The sequence below is a fragment of the Hoplias malabaricus genome, chromosome 15 (assembly GCF_029633855.1).
Source record: "Hoplias malabaricus isolate fHopMal1 chromosome 15, fHopMal1.hap1, whole genome shotgun sequence".
NCBI classification, from domain to species: Eukaryota; Metazoa; Chordata; class Actinopteri; order Characiformes; family Erythrinidae; genus Hoplias; species Hoplias malabaricus.
This window is the reverse complement of record NC_089814.1, coordinates 33,972,613-33,990,632: the sequence shown is the minus strand read 5'-3', so window position 1 is coordinate 33,990,632 and position 18,020 is coordinate 33,972,613. Positions and strand designations below refer to the sequence as shown.

Genomic DNA, 18,020 nt, shown 5'->3' with positions numbered 1-18,020 from the left:
AAAATATTTGTTGCATTTAATGTAAGGTTATTGTGCTTAATCAATAAACTAATGTTGGAATGTTGTATATGATGTATCATGTGTGTCATGAAATTCTGTATAATATGTCCATATTGTGCATTTACAACACTTTTTTCTTAAATCAGTTCTCACCTGAATGCTCTCGGTTTAAAGTTCTGATTTGTTAGTAGTGAACAAAGCTGCTGTACCCCAGAGTCTCCTACTCTATTGTCACTCAGATCTAGTTCTTCCAAATGTGAAGGGTTTAAGCACAAAGCTTTTGAGAGAGCAGCACATCCTCCCTCTGTAATACTGCTGCTCTGTAACCTGTAAATAGAGAGTAATACTGGAGTTAAGACTAAGCCAAAATATGTATTCATTCATTTTCTGTAACTGCTTCATCCAGTTCAACATTGCAGTGGCACAGGAGCCTACCCAGAATCATAGGATGAATGGTGGGAATATACCATAGACAAGGCACCACTCGTGCAGTCACACAAACACACCTATGGACACTCTGCACAGCCAATCCACCTACCAACAACAGTTTTTAGACTGGGGGAGGAAAAGGAGCACCTGGAGAAAACCCACACACACATGGGGATGACAAACACAGTCACCACAGGTGGCACTGAACCCTGAAACCCAGGATCCTGGGGCTGTGTGTCAGTGTAACTACCTGCAGCACCACTGTGCAGCCCTGGTTTAAATATATTTATATTCATATGTACATTTCAAACAAAATTTAAATGTGGAGATTTCATACATCTGTGTGTTATCCTCTACCACTGTGTTTACAGGAAAATAAATTATTCATTCAGTTCTACAACTACTTAATCCTTTACTGCAGGGGCGTCCAAACGTTTTTCAAAGGGGACCGAACTTGATCATATCAAAACTCTAAAGGTCCAGGCTCTCTTTCCAAATATATTTTTCATAAATAGTTTATATTTACTTTTTAAAAGATTCATATTTATTAACTACTGAATTTCATTATAGAGGATTAACTGCTGCAGGAAATCAAGAGTGTAAAATCTAACATTTTACTGAAGATACATCCCTCTCTCTGTAAATCACCAGTTCTCACTGTCAACTTTGCTTCTTTTTATTTTATTTCATTTATTTTTTTGCTGCAGCCATCACCAAATGTTCTGTGAATTACTTTACTGGCCCAGAGATATGAGTGGTGATTAAGTTTAGCTTAGTTCATTAACACAGTGGTACAATATCTCTGCAGAGAGTGAGGGATAAAGCAGAGGGATTAGAAAAACAAAAGTAAATATGGTGTATGAGATAAAAAATACATGTACAATCCAGAGCACTACATAAACCACTCAGCATCAATTGTCATGTTACGTGATGTTGGAGTTACTTACAGTAGTTTCTGGAGTTTACGCTCAGGATTCTTAATGAAAGTACAGAGCTGTTTCAGTCCTGAATCTCCTAGTGTATTTTCACTCAGATCCAGCTCTCTCAGGTGTGAAAGGTTTGAAGTTAGAGCTGAAGTCAGAGCAGTAGTATCTCTTATACTGCATTTCTTCAGCCTGCAAAGAGACATTTCATAAATCCAGAAAACTACATAAATCACTCAGCATCAATTGTCATGTTACGTGATGTTGGAGTTACTTACAGTAGTCTCTGGAGTTTACACTCAGGATTCTTAATGAAAGTACAGAGCTGTTTCAATCCGGAATCTCCTAGTGTATTCTCACTCAGATCCAGCTCTCTTAGGTGTGAGGGACTTCTACACAGAGCTGAGGTCAGATCAGCACAGGATTCCACCATTAAACTGTTAGCTAGCCTGTATAGGGAGGAATAAAACAGAGGGATTAGAAAAACAAAACTAAATATTTTGTATGAGATAAAAAAAACATGTACAATACCAGTGAAAAATATCAAATAAATAATAAAATTCCACAAACATTAATGGCCTTTTTTTATTTATATAATATATTAAGCATAGTGTGACGCCACATGGACTGTTCATAAATTAAAATATTACAAACTAACATCTTAATAAATGTTATTAATATGAATACATTAACATTAATATTAATATACTATATTTTATATTCTGCTACAACATTATCAGTTTCATACCAGCATTAGTCTACTGACTGATTTAGACCTGCTCCTCTAGAACACATGTAGTTAATCCCTTTAATGAGAGAGTGTTACCCACTTCAGTTTCTCCAGTTTACTGAGAGGATTCTTCAGTAATCTGCAGAGCTCTTTCAGTCCTGACATGTCTAGTTTATTCTTGTTCAGATCCAGCTCTCTCAGTTGAGAGGGGTTTAAATTCAATGCAGAAACCAGATCTGTACAGTCTTCAGGTTTAATACTGCCTGATTTATACAGCCTAAAGAGGGCAAATAAAAACAGAGGACATCAGGAGTACTGAAATGTATGATGACTCAAACATATTCTGAAAATAAAGACTCACAACTCAAGTCTTCTGCTCACTGACCCAAGGCAGCCAGAACCATGGGGGTGAGCTATTATGCTTTGTCCTTCTGTCCTTTTGATCTCTGTCCTTATGCTTTGTCTTGTTCTATTCCTCCCATGTGCTATGTGTTTATATCAACCATGTGCTTGGGGCTCCTCATGTGATCTCTTGCCATGCCCCCTTGAGTCACATGACTGTTCACAGGTGTCTCTCCCTGTGTGTATAAAAGCCCTGTTCCTTTGTCTTGTCTGTCTTATTATCATAGTCCTGATCTGTTTCTTGCTTTCGTTTATTATCTGTGTTAGGTTCTAGGTTCTCCTCTGTCTCTGTTTAGTCCTTGGTTCTTTATCTCTGCTTAGTATTAGTTTATTCTGATTTGTCACTGTGTATGTTATTAAACCCCGCCTTGTACCTGCATCTGCCTTCTCCTCCCTTTCGTCCCACACCCCAGCCCTGACAAGTGACACATTAGACCAGGGGTGTCAAACCAAATCCATGGAGGGCCGTGTGGGTGCAGGTCTTCTTTTCAACCACGCAAAAGCCCCACACTACTGAAAGTCAAGATCTATTGATTAGATCCAATTATTAAAAACAGGTGGAATGAGGTGTGGCTTCTGTGTGGTTGGAAAGAAAACCTGCACACACACGGCCCTCCGTGGATCTGGTTTGACACCCCTGCATTAGACCCATCACTTTTGGATCTGTTTATGTTTTCACAATATTCTCTGTCTAGTGTATGTGTTTAACTATGTACTTACGTGAACTTTTCTAGTCTGTAGTGTGGATCCTGCAGTAGACCTGAAAGCTGATTCACTTTAATATCTCCTGTTTGTCTTTCACTGAGATCCAACTCCCTCTGTAGTAAGGGGTTTTTGCCTAGAATGTGTTCAAAACACATGCAGGCTTCCTCTGCCTCATATTCCAGCAGTCTATAGTATACAGAAGAGAACATTAATGATTGTGTAATTTGCATTTGTAACCTCCTAGGTGGAGATTTAAACAGAAATGGCTCATAGACTCAGAATCAATATCTTTCATAGATAACCAAATTGACATATTTTGTCAATTTGAAACCAATAAAGATGAAACATCACCCTCTTCAAGGTATGAAACCTTTAAGGCCTACATAAGAGGTCAGCTTTGCAAGTTATAAGGCAAAACAAACTTATCAAAAAACCAAAGAGTTGACAGCAGAGATTGAATTACTTGAGAGGGAATATTATCAAATGCTATGCCCCAACCTCCATCGAAAACTTTTGCTATTAAGAACACAGTCTAATGAACTGTCTGCCTCTAGAGCAGCTTCACATCTTTTGCGTCTTAAGCAGGCATTTTATGACCAAGGGGGAAAACCTGGAAAACTACTAACCTGGCGCCTCCGACAACTGCAAAATGGAAAAAATATTACCTCACTTGAAAACAGTGAGGGACAGACTCTTACTGACCCTCTAGAAATTAATGAAACCTTTAAGGTCTTTTTTGAAAAATTATATAGCCCACACATAACACACAAGGAACAAGTGCAAAACCTATTCTTAGATACCCTCCACATGACCAATATCTCAGAATTAATGAGTGAAGACCTTGGTGTAGCTATAACTAAGAAGGAAATATCTACAGCAATTGATCACTTGAAAACAAGTAAAGCCCCAAGCCCAGATGGGCTGCCAACAGAATTTTATAAAGTATTTAAAGTTAAACTGCTACCCCCTTTTTTTGATATGTATTCAGACTCATTTGAAAAGGGAATTCAACCTGCCACATTAAGAGGAGCGCTGATAACTTTATTACACAAATCTGCTAAACCCTGCAACAAATGTGAAAATCTAAGACCAATAAGCCTTCTTAATGCGGACTTAAAGATACTGTGCAAAATCTTGGGTCGACGACTAGAGAAAACATTAACTGACATAATTTCTTGTGACCAGAATGGGTTCATTATAGGCAGAGAGGGATTTCATAATTTGAGACGAATGATGGATATTCTTTACAATATGGAAGAAAAACCAGACACTGCTTTGCTATCATTGGATGCTGAAAAGGCCTATGATAGAGTTGAATGTCCCTATTTATTTGAGATATTAATAAGATTTGGCTGTAGGGACAATTTCTGTCGGTGGTTTAAACTTCTATGTTATGAGCTCTATGCTGAAATATTAACAAATGTAGTTATATCTAAATTATTTAAAATAAAATGAGGATGTAGACAGGGGTGTCCCTTGTTCCCATTACTATTTATTTTAGCCATTGCGGTGCAGTCCTATAACTGGTTTGACAATCGGCCAACAAGAACACAGAATTGCTTTATTTGCTGATGATGTCATTCTTTTTTTTTGGAAAAAATAGAAAAATCTATCCTAGCCTTGTTAGAACTAATAAACACATTTGGAAGGACATCAGGATATAAAGTAAATAAAGATAAATCTTCATTAATGTTACTCAACTCAAAAGAAAGAAACTGTGCTGGGAATTCTTTCCAACTCAAAAAGGTAGACTGTTTCACATATTTGGGGATTAGGTATGTACCATGTATATACGACATTGTCTGGGCAATTATAACCCCATGCTAGACTCAGAATATCCCACTGCCACCTCCTGCCAACCTATTTCTTGTGGAATTATAAGCGACCGAGGCTATGTTTATCTCTTCTGTACCTTCCATATGATACAGGAGGCCTCAGGTGCCCCAATCCACTTTGGTACTATTGGGCAGCTCAATTGAGGACCATGATGTATTACTTTACAGATAAGTCCCTCCCACCTTGGATGAATATTGAAAATTGTTCTGTCCCTCTTCCTCTCCCACAGTACATATACTCAACAACAGCCAAAATGTTGAAAAAAAGACAAAAAAGACCCTATAGTCAGAAATAGGGTTTCAATTTGGTTTCAGGTTAAAAGATATTTTCCCTCCAGGCAGGGTAGACCCTGGTTTCAGGAAATGAGCTGAAAAATGTCTTAAGCCAATAGGAGATCTAATGGGATCAGAGGGTGGGTTATTGATGTCATTTGAAGAGCTGATCACCAGTTGTGATATTCCAAGCAAAGATTATCTTAAATATCTACAGGTGAGAAATTTTATCAGATCATCTCAAAATCAATGTGTGTCAGTCCCCCCTCTGTCCCCTTTGGAAAGTGAAATAAAGAAAGACTGCCTTGGAAAAGGAATTATTTCCAAATTATATAACATGTTAGCAGAGGGATCTTCTGAGTCTTCTTTATGGAAACTTAAAGCCTGGGGGGAAGATCTACAGGAGAATTTGTCCTCTGAGGACTTGGAAGAGGCATGTGCTGAAGCACAAACATAAATACACGCTTCAAAGTACTGCAATATAACTGGCTAATGAGAACACATGGAGACACTACCCGACTGGTGTATCATATGTGGAGAAGAAAAGGGAACATTGTTCCACTGTGTCTGGAAATGAAATAAAATTCAATAATTCTGGAGAGAGATTAAACAAGCCTTAGAGACTATACTAGGTATAAAATTTGCTCTTGCCCATAACTGGTTCATCCTAAGTCTATACCCTGATAGTCATCATATGTCCAGGAATATAATCACTGCCATGGATTTATGTTTACTACTTGCAAAAAGAGTCATAGCACTCTCATGGAAGAGTACCAGCCAACCAAAATTCATTAACTGGATTAATGAAATTTCCACAACTTTACCTATGAAAAAGATAATTTATAGTATAAAGGGGAAACTATCACTATTTCAGAACATTTTATGAAGTACTTAGAGAGTGTGGATCTGAGGGGTGGGGGGAGTGGGGTGGAAGAGGCGTAGCTACTAGTGATCATCTGCAGTATCCTGTCCTAAAGTATTCTGATCTCTTTGGATACAGGAGTTCCTTATTCTGTGTGAATTGTATACTCGAGTTTGTATTTTTTGAACCATACAAAATAGGGAATTCACTTGGGCTGTCTTTGATATAATAGAGAAACCTTTGTTGTTCTGGTTGTGTGTTTTCTTTTTCTTATACACTGTACTTTCAATTAAAAGCTGCTCGAAGATATCTCATAAATACCTGACTTACAAGGAAAGACAAACTGAAAATGGACAATAATTTTGTTGTCCTTGATGTTTCCTTTGATGTAAGATCATGCTTGTTTCTGTATACTATTGGAGGCCTTTTTTTGAAACCCAATAAAGATAATGTTGGGGAAAAAAATCAAAATATCTACCTTAGTGTCCTCAGTTTGCATTTTTGGTCCATTTGTAGACCTGTGAGAAGCTGCACTCCTGTTTCTCCAGGATCATTTCCTCTGAGATCCAATTCTACTAGGTTTGATGAGGGGTTTGATTTCAGAGCTGAAGCCAGAGCAGTATAACCTTCCTCTGATACACCACAGTATGAAAGCCTAAAGAAAGGACAAATATTTATAATTCTTTACTTTCTGTATTGCTGAATACTTCAAATTCTTCAATAAGATGTTTATATTTCTTTATACTCTGCCCTGCTGAACAACTCTATTTCCTGTATAAAACATGCACTTTTCTAAACCTTTCATAGACATTTGGAGACATAAATTTTAGATACACGATATAAAACCAAGACACAAACTTCTACTAAAGGGTTTTTAAGCATTTCCATGACACTTAAGTGCAAAAATGAACACAAAAACCATTACATTTTGTTAGAGTATTTCTCAATTTATTTGTTTATTTGAAATTACTAAATAATAAACAACAACTTAAATAAGTTGAATGGTTTTAAGCTGTGGACCAGGGATGCACATATCCAGTCCTAGGGTTGTGCTGGTTTCCAGCACTATTTCAAACCTTATTTTAAAATATTCATAAATTCACCTCAGTGTCTCCAGTTTACATTTTGGACTCTGAAGTCCTGCAGATAGCAGCTGCACTCCTTTGCCATGTAAAGTATTACCGCTCATATCCAGCAGAGTCAGCGTGCAGGAGTCTGAGCTGAGAGTTTTACACAGATTTGAGCAGCTTCTCTCGGTCAGGTTACAGTCACAGAGCCTGAAAGCACAATACATGGTACAGGGGAGTTTCATAAACAAAATAAAATCCTAAATGTGTGTGTCTGTGTTGCCCTGTGAAGGACTGGCGCCCCCTCCAGGGTGTATTCCCGCCTTGCGCCCAATGATCCCAGGTAGGCTCTGGACCCACCGCGATTCTGAGTTGGATAAGCGCTTACAGATAATGAATGAATGAATGAATAAGAATCCTAAAAAATATGCTTAAAAATTAAAAGTAGATTGTTTTAGTATCCTGACCTGTGGATCTTTAAACACCCTCCTCATTAAGCTTTGTCTTAATTCCATTTTACAAACTTCAAATACTCAGAGATTTCAATCGATGATTTGAATTTCAGTTCTCATTTCCACTTTACAAACAATAATATTAGTGTATAATGATAGTATACTGGTATAACATTATTTATAAAGGTTCTTACAGCCCATGATTTAATGGATGTCTGAATGAAAGCGATAGATATATGCTGAAATATTTCCATAAAGACTTCTGCTGTTGATTTCATATTGTCCACCTGTGACTTAGCCTCTTGAGATATTGCGTCCTCATATGCGGATCATACATTTCTGCTTCTCTCCACCATGATACTTAATCATTTAAAACATTGCCCCTTTGGCCTCAAATGGAGACACTACCCGTAACATCTAGTGGTCACATGACAACATTACACTAAAAACAAGATGCCAGTCTAAAATTTCTCCAGACAGTCCAGACAGAAACATGGGCCAGGTAACAATTGTTATTGAATTTTATGTTTGAAACTAGTTTATTTATTTACAATAACAGCATCTCTAGCTTCATATGGCATCCATTTTTGAAAAAGTTTAGCAATAATAGGAAGCTACAAAATCTGTAAAATTTTAAAATTTGAGGACATTGGGACTACAATACATCACTGGTTAATTGTATCATTACAGGGAGAATTTCAATGTCAAAAGCAGAACAATTGCTCAGTGCATATGAGGACATTGTTTTTGGAAGAACTACTTACTGTAGAATGCTAAAATTTAGTTTTTGGACTAACTGGGTCCTTCTGATCCCAAATGTCAAGGATAATTTTTAAATGTTAAATATGAGGACATTGTTTTTTTGCAAAAATGACTTCCGTTACAAAGAAAAAGTTTAGTTTTTATACTTGTTAGGTCCTAATAATCACAAATAACTAGGATAAATTAAAAATGCACACCAAGCAAAAGTCTGGGTCTCAAAAGGTTAAATTGAGTCCTTAGAACGTTCGGTGTGTTTTTACATTTATATCCTAATTTTACGGTAAAAATTTAATCAAATTAACCTGTTTGAAAGAGTCACAGGAAATGTATTAATATTATTACATTTACAGGAAAATCTGGTGAAAAACATTTCAGATTTTTAATTGCTATAAAAATGTTTAAATAATTTGTGTGGAGAAATAAGTCTCACTTACAAAGCAGTCATGGCATCTTTGACCACTGGCATCAGTCTGTAAAGACATTCATCTGATCTGATGAACTTCCGTAAATCAAACACTTCCAGCTTTTCTTTTGATGTCAGCAGCATAAAGACCAGAGCTGACCACTGCGCAGGTGAAAGTTCAGCTTCAGAGAGACTTCCTGAATTAATGTGATTCTGGACCTCTTTCACTAGAGAATCATCATTTAGTTCATTCAGACAGAAAAACAGATTGATCGATCTCTCTGGAGACAGACTGTTTTTAAATGAAGATTTGATGTAGTCAACTATGCCTTTCTGGGAGTCAGTCTTATCTCTTCTGTGTTTCAACAGACCTCGGATGAGTGTCTCATTAGACTCCAGAGAGAGACCCAGAAGAAAGCGAAGGAAAAGGTCCAGGTGTCCATGTTCACTCTCCAAAGCCTTGTCCACTGCAGCCTTGAGCAAATCAATGACTTTTGTTTTTTCATTTTCTTGTGATGTGGACCCAGATTCAAAAACATTTATGTCATCATTTCTGAGGCATGTGTATGCAAATAAGGCAGCAAGAAACTCTTGAATACTCAGATGCACAAAGCTGAAAACTGTGCCAAAAAACCGGACTGTCTCCTGAGTGCACAATCCTGAATACACCGATATCTTACTGAGGTTAATTCCACATTCTTCTAGATCTTCTGTGTAGAAAATCAGACTGCTTTTTTCCAAGTGCTGAAAAGCCAACTTTCCCAGAGAGAGAATGCCCTCTTTATCCCAGGGGACATCCAAGGTATTCTTTCCAGAGTACTTCAGGTTCCCCTGTATGGTCTGAAAGATCAGAAAATACATGTACATTTCCGTCAGTGTCTTTGGTGTTTCTCCACCCTCTGGTGCTTCTAAAATTTTCTGAAGTACAGTTACTGAAATCCAGCAGAAGACGGGGATATGGCACATGATGTGGAGGCTTCTTGATTTTTTAATGTGGTCAACTATTTTGTCGGCCAGTGTCTGATCACTGATCCTCTTTCTGAAGTATTCCTCTTTCTGCTCATCGTTAAAGCCACGTAACTCTGTCACCCGGTCAATAAACTCAGCAGGGATCTTACTGGCTGCTGCTTGTCTAGTGGTTATCCATAAAAGAGCAGCTGGAAGCAGATTCCCCTTAATGAGGTTTGTCAGCACAACGTCCAATGAGGCTGAGGTTGAGACATTACTCAACGACTCATTTTCATGGAAATTCAGAGGAAGCTTACATTCATCCAAACCATCAAAGATGAACATGATTTTAAACCTATCTTTGAATGTCATGCCTTTGGTCTCTGGGGAAAAAAAGTAGATTATATCCATCAAGCTCTGATTTCCCTTGTTCAGGTTCAGTTCCCGGAAAGGTAGTGGGAATATGAACTTGATGTCTTCACATGTTTTACCTTCAGCCCAGTCCAAAATAAACTTCTGCAGACAGACTGATTTTCCAATTCCTGCAATCCCTTGGGTCATCACAGTTCTGATGGGTTTGTCTTGTTCAGGTCGAGGTTCAAACATGTTGCTGATTTTGATTGGTGTGTCATCATCTGTTTGATTTGCACTTTTGTCAACAGTTCTAATTTCATGTTCTTTGTTTCCCAGTCTTTCTGTGATGTACAGATCTGTGTAGATGTTGTTAAGTTCGTTGGACTCTCCTTGTTTTGCAATTCCTTCATGCACACGATGACACTTTTCACGTAGTTTCAGTTTGAGTTTACGTTGTTGAAATCCAATCAGGTTGTCTACGTAAAGAATTTCAAAGCAAAACAGAGATGATTAGAAATAAAAAAGAAAAAGTTTTCAATATTCTAAATCAGAACAGAGACTATGTACAAGATTATTAACACAAAGGTCAAAGTTTTTAATTTAAAACATCAATTTTGCATTCACAAATCCTTAAATCTTTGCATAAACAGTTAGGAAATACAGTATATGGCCAAATAATGTTCATCTAATATTTCTCCTGAAACCAAGAATGCTAATAAAGATTTGGTACTTTTTACTTCAGTAACAATTAGGGATGTATCGATCCCAGTTTAACAATAGGTATTGGGGCTGATCACAGCCTTGTTTTCTGATTGGTATTGGCTTTACTGAGTTGATCTTAAGTCTGATCCTGTTTTCTTCTCAATTACACATGATTAATATGCATCTTTTATATCATGCAATCGCGGGGTGCAACATCTCTCTCTCTCATGTCCCTCTCTCCACTGTATTTCATTGATTTGGGACAGAGACACTATAATTTTTCGCGTATCACCATCCGTGAGCGTGATATCGGTAAGCAAAGCACTGTGGCAGTCTTGACTGACATTAAAATCCTGGTTTATAACAGAAGAGTGGCAACATGCAACGAATGTGGCAAACAAATTAAAGACATTGACAACATCAAACTTCATAAGGTGTCTGAAACCTAGGGCTGCATGATATATAGTTTTTGAATGGTTATCGCTATAAGCTCATGTGCAATTGTCACATCACAATTGTCACAATTGTCACAATTGGAATGTCACGTAGAGCAGTGTGGATAAAACTGGTGCTGCATATCTCTGTCAATTTGTCTTACTGAGAAACAAGAAGGATTGACTCACAGACAAAAGGTGAGGGAGAGAGAGATGCACACAGTGGATCTGACTGTGTAAACACATAGTTTGAAAGCTGCGGTTCTAAACCGTTAAGACCACACATGCTTTTCGATTTAAAAAGTTGTACAAAGCTTCATTTACAACAGTGAGACAACCTTGCTGCTTGACACCTAAAGAAAATTCACACCATTCTCATTGTCCACAATATAGCAGATTATATCTGCAGAGCATCATTTATTTCACTCCAATCATGAATACAGTGTGTGTGTTGCTGCTTGATGTTAGTGACACAACTGTGCAGTGTATAGCTGCATTTGTATAGATTTGTTTTAATGATGTTTTCTCCTTAAAGAGGTTGCAATTGTGAAGACATTTTAAATGGCTCATTTTGAAGGTCATGTTACTTCCCAAATGTGATATGGAAACATTAATGCTCTGTTGTAACCTGTATCCTTTCTAGACATCCTCTCCATAATTCACAGATGAGCCCCTTATTTAGGCTAAAAAATATGCATTATTAATAACATGAGTTGTAGTATCATTGACTTCTGACATCAATGTGTTATTGTGATTACTAATTTTGAGTGTTCTGTTTTTACTACTGCAGTGCTGCACTAAGTGGAATATACAAGACTTCTTTACTTTACTCTCACCAGTAAAGATTTTATGGGCTTTTTTAATAATAAAATTGAGAATATTAGACAACAAACTCTAGCCACAGGATCAAATCCATCCTGGCTGCCACCTGATGTGAATGAAATAAAACATAATATAACTGTAAAAGAAAGACTTGAAACCTTTTACCCACTCCCACAATTAGAACTAGAGAAGATTATCACCTCCGCAAACTGTACAACTTGCACACTTGATGCAATTCCCACAAAGTTGCTCAAAGAAGTACTACCAGCTATTATTGATCCTCTTTTAACTATAGTAAACTCATCAGTTATTAAACCATCAAGCAGTTATTAAACCTATGATCAAGAAACCAAATCTTGATGCTAGTACACTGTCTAATTACAGGCCTATTTCTAATTTGCCATTTCTGTCTAAGATCTTAGAAAAAGCTGTGGCCCAACAACTTAGTTCATATCTACATAAGAATCATATATATGAAAAATTCCAATCTGGATTCAGGCAACATCATAGTACAGAGACAGCTCTAGTCAAGATAACAAATGATCTTCTTCTTGCCTGTGATCAAGGCCACGTATCCCTGTTGGTGTTTCTTGACCTAAGTGCAGCCTTCGATACAATAGACCACAATATTCTCATAGTGGTCTTTCTCATTCTCATCTATTATGGTTCAAATCTTACTTAACGGAACGTTATCAATTCATAAAAGTAAACAATCTAAATTCAAATTATTCTAAAGTAAGATTTGGAATTCCACAAGGCTCTATTTTAGGACCATTATTATTTACATTATACATGTTACCGCTAGGCACAGTTATAAGAAACCATGACATTAACTTTCACTGTTACGCAGACGACACACAATTGTATATTTCAGCCAAGCCCGATGACAAACACAGATTAAAGAAAATAGAGGACTGTGTAAAAGACGTGAAAGGCTGGATGTTGCGTAACTTCCTCCTTCTAAACAGCAACAAAACAGAGGTCCTGCTTTTGGGTCCAAAAGTGACAAGAAATAAATTATCAGACTTAATTTTAAATCTAGCTAACTTTCCAGTTAAACCTGGTTCAGCAGCAAAAAATCTTGGTGTCATAATTGACCCGGATTTATCATTTGATCAACACATAGGTAGTATCACTAGGACAGCTTTTTTACATCTTCGCAATATTGCTAAGATTAGAAATGCCTTATCCCTCCAGGACGCAGAAACATTAGTACATGCCTTTATTACTTCAAGGCTTGACTACTGTAACGCACTACTGTCAGGATGCACCAGCAGCAATTTAAGAAAACTTCAACTAGTTCAAAATGCTGCAGCTAGGGTCCTCACTAAAACTAGAAAATTTGAACATATCAGCCCAGTTTTATCATCACTTCATTGGCTGCCTGTTAAATTCCGCATTGACTACAAAATTTTGTTATTAACATATAAAGCTCTACATGGGCTTGCTCCTGAATATCTTCAAGATACAATTTCCTATTATGAGCCTCCACGTTCACTCAGATCACAGAATACTGGATTTTTAAATGTTCCCAGAATTCAGAAGGCCTCAGCTGGGGGAAGAGCCTTTTCTTATAAAGCCCCCCAACTCTGGAATGATCTTCCAGAAAATGTTCGGGACTCAGACACAGTCGCAATCTTCAAATGTAGGCTAAAAACTCATTTGTTTAGTTTATCATTTGGTAGCTAATGCTCCCCCATAGATAAAGGCGGCAGATCCGGGGGGTCCATGGACACAGGGAATTATAGTATACTGAGACGCTGGTGCTGTCGTCCCGCCGCTTCTCACGATCACTCAGGTTTGTTGACGGTGGAGCGGAGGGATGCCAGTGTTTCAGGATGCTCCCGTGTCTGTGTGTCCTCCTGGTTCTCTCCTTTTAGTTAATGCTGTCATAGTCAGATCTGCCGGAGTCATTAGCCACACTCTGGAAATTTTCATATTTTCTACTTTACAAACACAAAACAGTTCAAAACTAATTCCATCCCTTTACATCTTTCCAAGTAAACGACTGCCCACCTGTCTGTCTGGACACTGATAGATGACTGTCGAGATCCTCCTCCACGCTTCAGACCAGCTGCCCACGCTCCAGCAACCACCAAGTGCCTTGAAGCTGTCCCTACACTGAAGTTCTCATGGACTACTAACTATCATCACCAGTAGATTGACCAGAGGAGGATGGGTCACCCCTTGTGAGCCTTGGTTCCTCCCAAGGTTTCTTCCTCAGCTGGGGGAGTTTTTCCTTGCCACTGTCGCCCCTGGCTTGCTCACTTGAGGGTTTTACATTTGTCTTTACATTTCATGTCAAATCTTGTCTTACTGGAATTCTGTGAAGCTGCTTTGTGACAACATCAGTTGTGAAAAGCGCTATATAAATAAATTTGATTTGATTTGATTTGTAATTTTTATAAAAATATAAAATATTTAACAGCAGCTAAGATAAAGACATTTTATATATTTTATAATGCACTGCAGACATATTCAGTTGTTAAATACACTGGACTGATTTTAATAGCTATAATGTAATCGAAGTGTGTACTGTGGAACAGTATTACCTAGAAAAATACAAATATGGAATTGGGATTTAGTATCGGCAGGCCAGTAACCAGCATTAAAAACCTTGGATCAGGACTGTGGGCAAAAAACTTGATCAGAAAATCACTAGTAATAACAATAACAATAATGACAGTGATAATATTGTTTAGTCTTCTGGAAATAATTTAAAGGAGAGCATTAATGATTTTGATGTTCGATAAATAGACCCCAATGGGAGCTTGATGCCACAGATATTTCAGTTAAGGTACTCCTTATGGTGCTCCTTCACTCCAGTTAATACAGTTCCACTGTTGAAATGCAGTTTAAAGAACTTAAATTCATCATTATAAGGAATGTCTTCAGACTGCTGAACATATGGTGCATATCTGGTCTAAATTCTCACCTTGCAGTTCTTCAGCAAGATCCTTTTGTTTCATCATCTTCAGGAAGAAAACTGCCATATTAAGAACGCCCTCTTGCAACTCCCACATCTCTTCCTTTATATCCCTGTAATAATTAGTGCTTTCTTTCCTGAGAAGTTTTTTGTACTGATCCAGTTCTTTTGTTATAAATACAAAGATTTTCTTCCGAAGATCCTTAGGACAAAATTAATAAAGAGGGTAAAAGAAATTATTTATCACAAATATCACTTTTATATTATAAACACGATTCAATTATGTTTTATTTACATTGTACAAAATGCATTTTTTTAATAAAACAACCATGCAGCTGATTCTCCCACAGGCAGATATTTTGCAGAGGGCTCACTAGCACTAGTCCTTGTATTGTACTTCAGCTAAACCCTAAATTACAACAGCCCTAGTGGGATGAGGATAGTAGAGGATAGCTAATCCGGTCCATCTTATACTTATCTGTATTTTTTATGCCTTTATCGACATCAGTATGTGATATTGGCATCATCCCAGAATTCCCATATAGGTGCATCTCTACTGAAATAATCTATATTCAGTAAGTGACTGACCACCTAATCAACAAAATATTTTAGCAAACAATTGCCCTTTAGCTACTGGAAGGTGCTCTAAGTAACAGGTTGCATTAGGAAGATGACATTTTGCTTGCTGAATAAAATTGTTTGACTTTTTTTATTCTTAATTATATAATTATTTAGTCCAAATATTTGAATTCATTTTAATTAAAGTGCAGTCATATGAGACAACATTTACAGCATCTTTCAGACACTATGCACCCTTTACATATTTTCAGGAGCAGGTATAAATTTAGTTCGTACCTACAAAGATTATGGGACTATGAAAACTACTGAATGCTGATATTCATTAAAAATGTGCTTTAAAATGATTTATGGTCATATTCATTCTGCTCATGTTTCATGAATGAAGCCCATTGACTGTAAAATGTTTTCTCGCTATCACTTTGTAATTATGTGGTAGGCTTATATTAAAAAGAAGTTCTCAATTTATTTTCAGATGTAAAATGTGCTCAGTTCCCCAGTCTGGTGTTGATATGATTAGAGATGCAGTAGTGTGTAGTTTATATGAACTAGCTTGAGCTAGAGAAGTAACATCTAGTAATTTATGTTAAAAACAATGCAGGGCGTGGATAACTAACCATCAGAAATATTAAATAATCTTTAAAAATAAAAAACATACTTACTTCAAAAATACTGAACTTTTTTTGGAGCTTGTCACCACTGATGTCAGACTCTGACTCTGTATGGTTTCTGCAATCACAATCAATTCATGTTTTCAGTACAGCATCTGTACATCTGCAAATTACATTTGATCAATAAAATTCAGAAGAAAATCCTCCCTTCATTCTTTCTTCATTCCATTTCTTCACAATAATGACTACAGCAGATCTTTGCTATTACGTTACAATAAGATCAACTAGGCTTTAGCAACAGATTCAGTGCTACATGTGTTTATCTGTGATCTAGGTAATTATTATTCCTTATGGGAATAGTAATATATTGTTTGTATTGGGGCAGTTTATGTACATTTCATACTTTTTGATTTGTTATCAAATGCTAAGAAAATGCCTAGCCAAATATCAGCACAGTACAAGCAACAAGAGCCAAATATTTAGCAGAGATAATTATTAAAACACCCACAACACTAATGTTTTGTTCCAAACAATTAACACTGTACTGGACCCTGCTGTTACCCCTGCCCCTGAGACTACCTCAGAGATTTGTGATGACTTAAAGATTTGTTTTATGAACACAATTAGTCACATACTGCTGACTAATGCTGCCCCTTTAGTGTCTTTGAAGCAGTGTCTATGTGTAGTTTTACTGATTTCCACTGATTTTCCCTTCAGAAAGCCCCTTAACACTACATTCACACATTTGTAATGTAGTCTGAAAATGTAAAGAATCTAGAATTTAGTGCATAGTTCCCACTTTTGCATTAGTTAAACATATAAGTGATAAAAGTAATAAAAACTAAACATAAAATGTGCAGTTTTCACAAGTAAACAAAACATCTACAAATGTTATAAATAACTGCAATGATTTTCTGAAAATGCTGAAAAACATTAACATAGAATGGTAACTAGAGAACTGAAACTAGACATTTGCCAGATGTTGCATATAGAATATAAATGTTGTTTCCAGTTACATTTGCCTTTTATACCTACCATAACAGCAATAATTAATCTGCTCATTAAAATCACTTGATTAAAAAGAGCTGTTACATTATGATATGAAAAGTAGCAAGGGAGTGAATCATTACTGTGTATTTCTAGACATGAATATACAGAATGAGGAAAACAATTAACTGAATAAAACATTGTGTCTCTTCTTGGCTAGATTACATGACAAATGTCAATTATTTACAAAATAAGATAAAAAATAGACAAGACAAAAGGATTTTAAACTGTATCTTTGAGGTTTTTATTCGTGCTTTATTGTTACTGTGCAGCAGTACAATGAAATCTGAACTCTTCCTGTACAAGAGCAGTGTGTACTAACAGCAAGTGTTTAAAATGGCTACCATTGTCCAAATATACAACATTGGGGAGAGTTGTCTGACCCACTCCCCCTCCTCCCCAGATGAAAAACTCATGCAGGTTGCCAGGTTGAGGACACTGAATCTACAACAGCGGGCGTGAAAAACTGAAAAAACTTCAATCTTCTTAGCTAAAATGTATACGTATATTTAAATGTTTTGTTCCATGTATTCCACACATTCTTAGTTTAAAACACACAAACTGTGATATTTACATCTTTTATCCATACATAGGCCTCTGTACTTTTACAGTTTTTCTGAGATATAATGTAATGTAATGAAATGTGCAATTATTTGTCATTGTACAACATACAACAAAATATGTGAACACACACCCAGAGTGGCAGGCAGGCATCCCGGGCGCCTGGGCAGTGTTTGGGTGTTCAGTGCCTTGCTCA

The 18,020-nt window shown here is 36.9% G+C and overlaps 1 protein-coding gene across 3 annotated transcripts in view; it reads right to left on the bottom strand.

Annotated features, from left to right (window-relative positions):
• Nucleotides 1-18,020, bottom strand: part of LOC136668112 (protein NLRC5-like) — a 48,358-nt gene that overhangs the window by 22,207 nt on the left and 8,131 nt on the right. For 2 of the 3 annotated variants that reach the window (XM_066645382.1, XM_066645383.1), the window contains exons 6-15: nt 16,268-16,334; nt 15,039-15,231; nt 8,875-10,621; nt 7,263-7,436; nt 6,638-6,814; nt 3,205-3,375; nt 2,183-2,359; nt 1,631-1,801; nt 1,377-1,544; nt 154-327 (exon numbers count right to left, since the gene is read on the bottom strand). In XM_066645382.1, coding sequence (XP_066501479.1) covers nt 154-327; nt 1,377-1,544; nt 1,631-1,801; nt 2,183-2,359; nt 3,205-3,375; nt 6,638-6,814; nt 7,263-7,436; nt 8,875-10,621; nt 15,039-15,231; nt 16,268-16,334 — 3,219 coding nt within the window. The remainder of the gene's footprint in view (nt 1-153; nt 328-1,376; nt 1,545-1,630; nt 1,802-2,182; nt 2,360-3,204; nt 3,376-6,637; nt 6,815-7,262; nt 7,437-8,874; nt 10,622-15,038; nt 15,232-16,267; nt 16,335-18,020) is intronic. The other variant, XM_066645384.1, reaches the window with a different exon arrangement.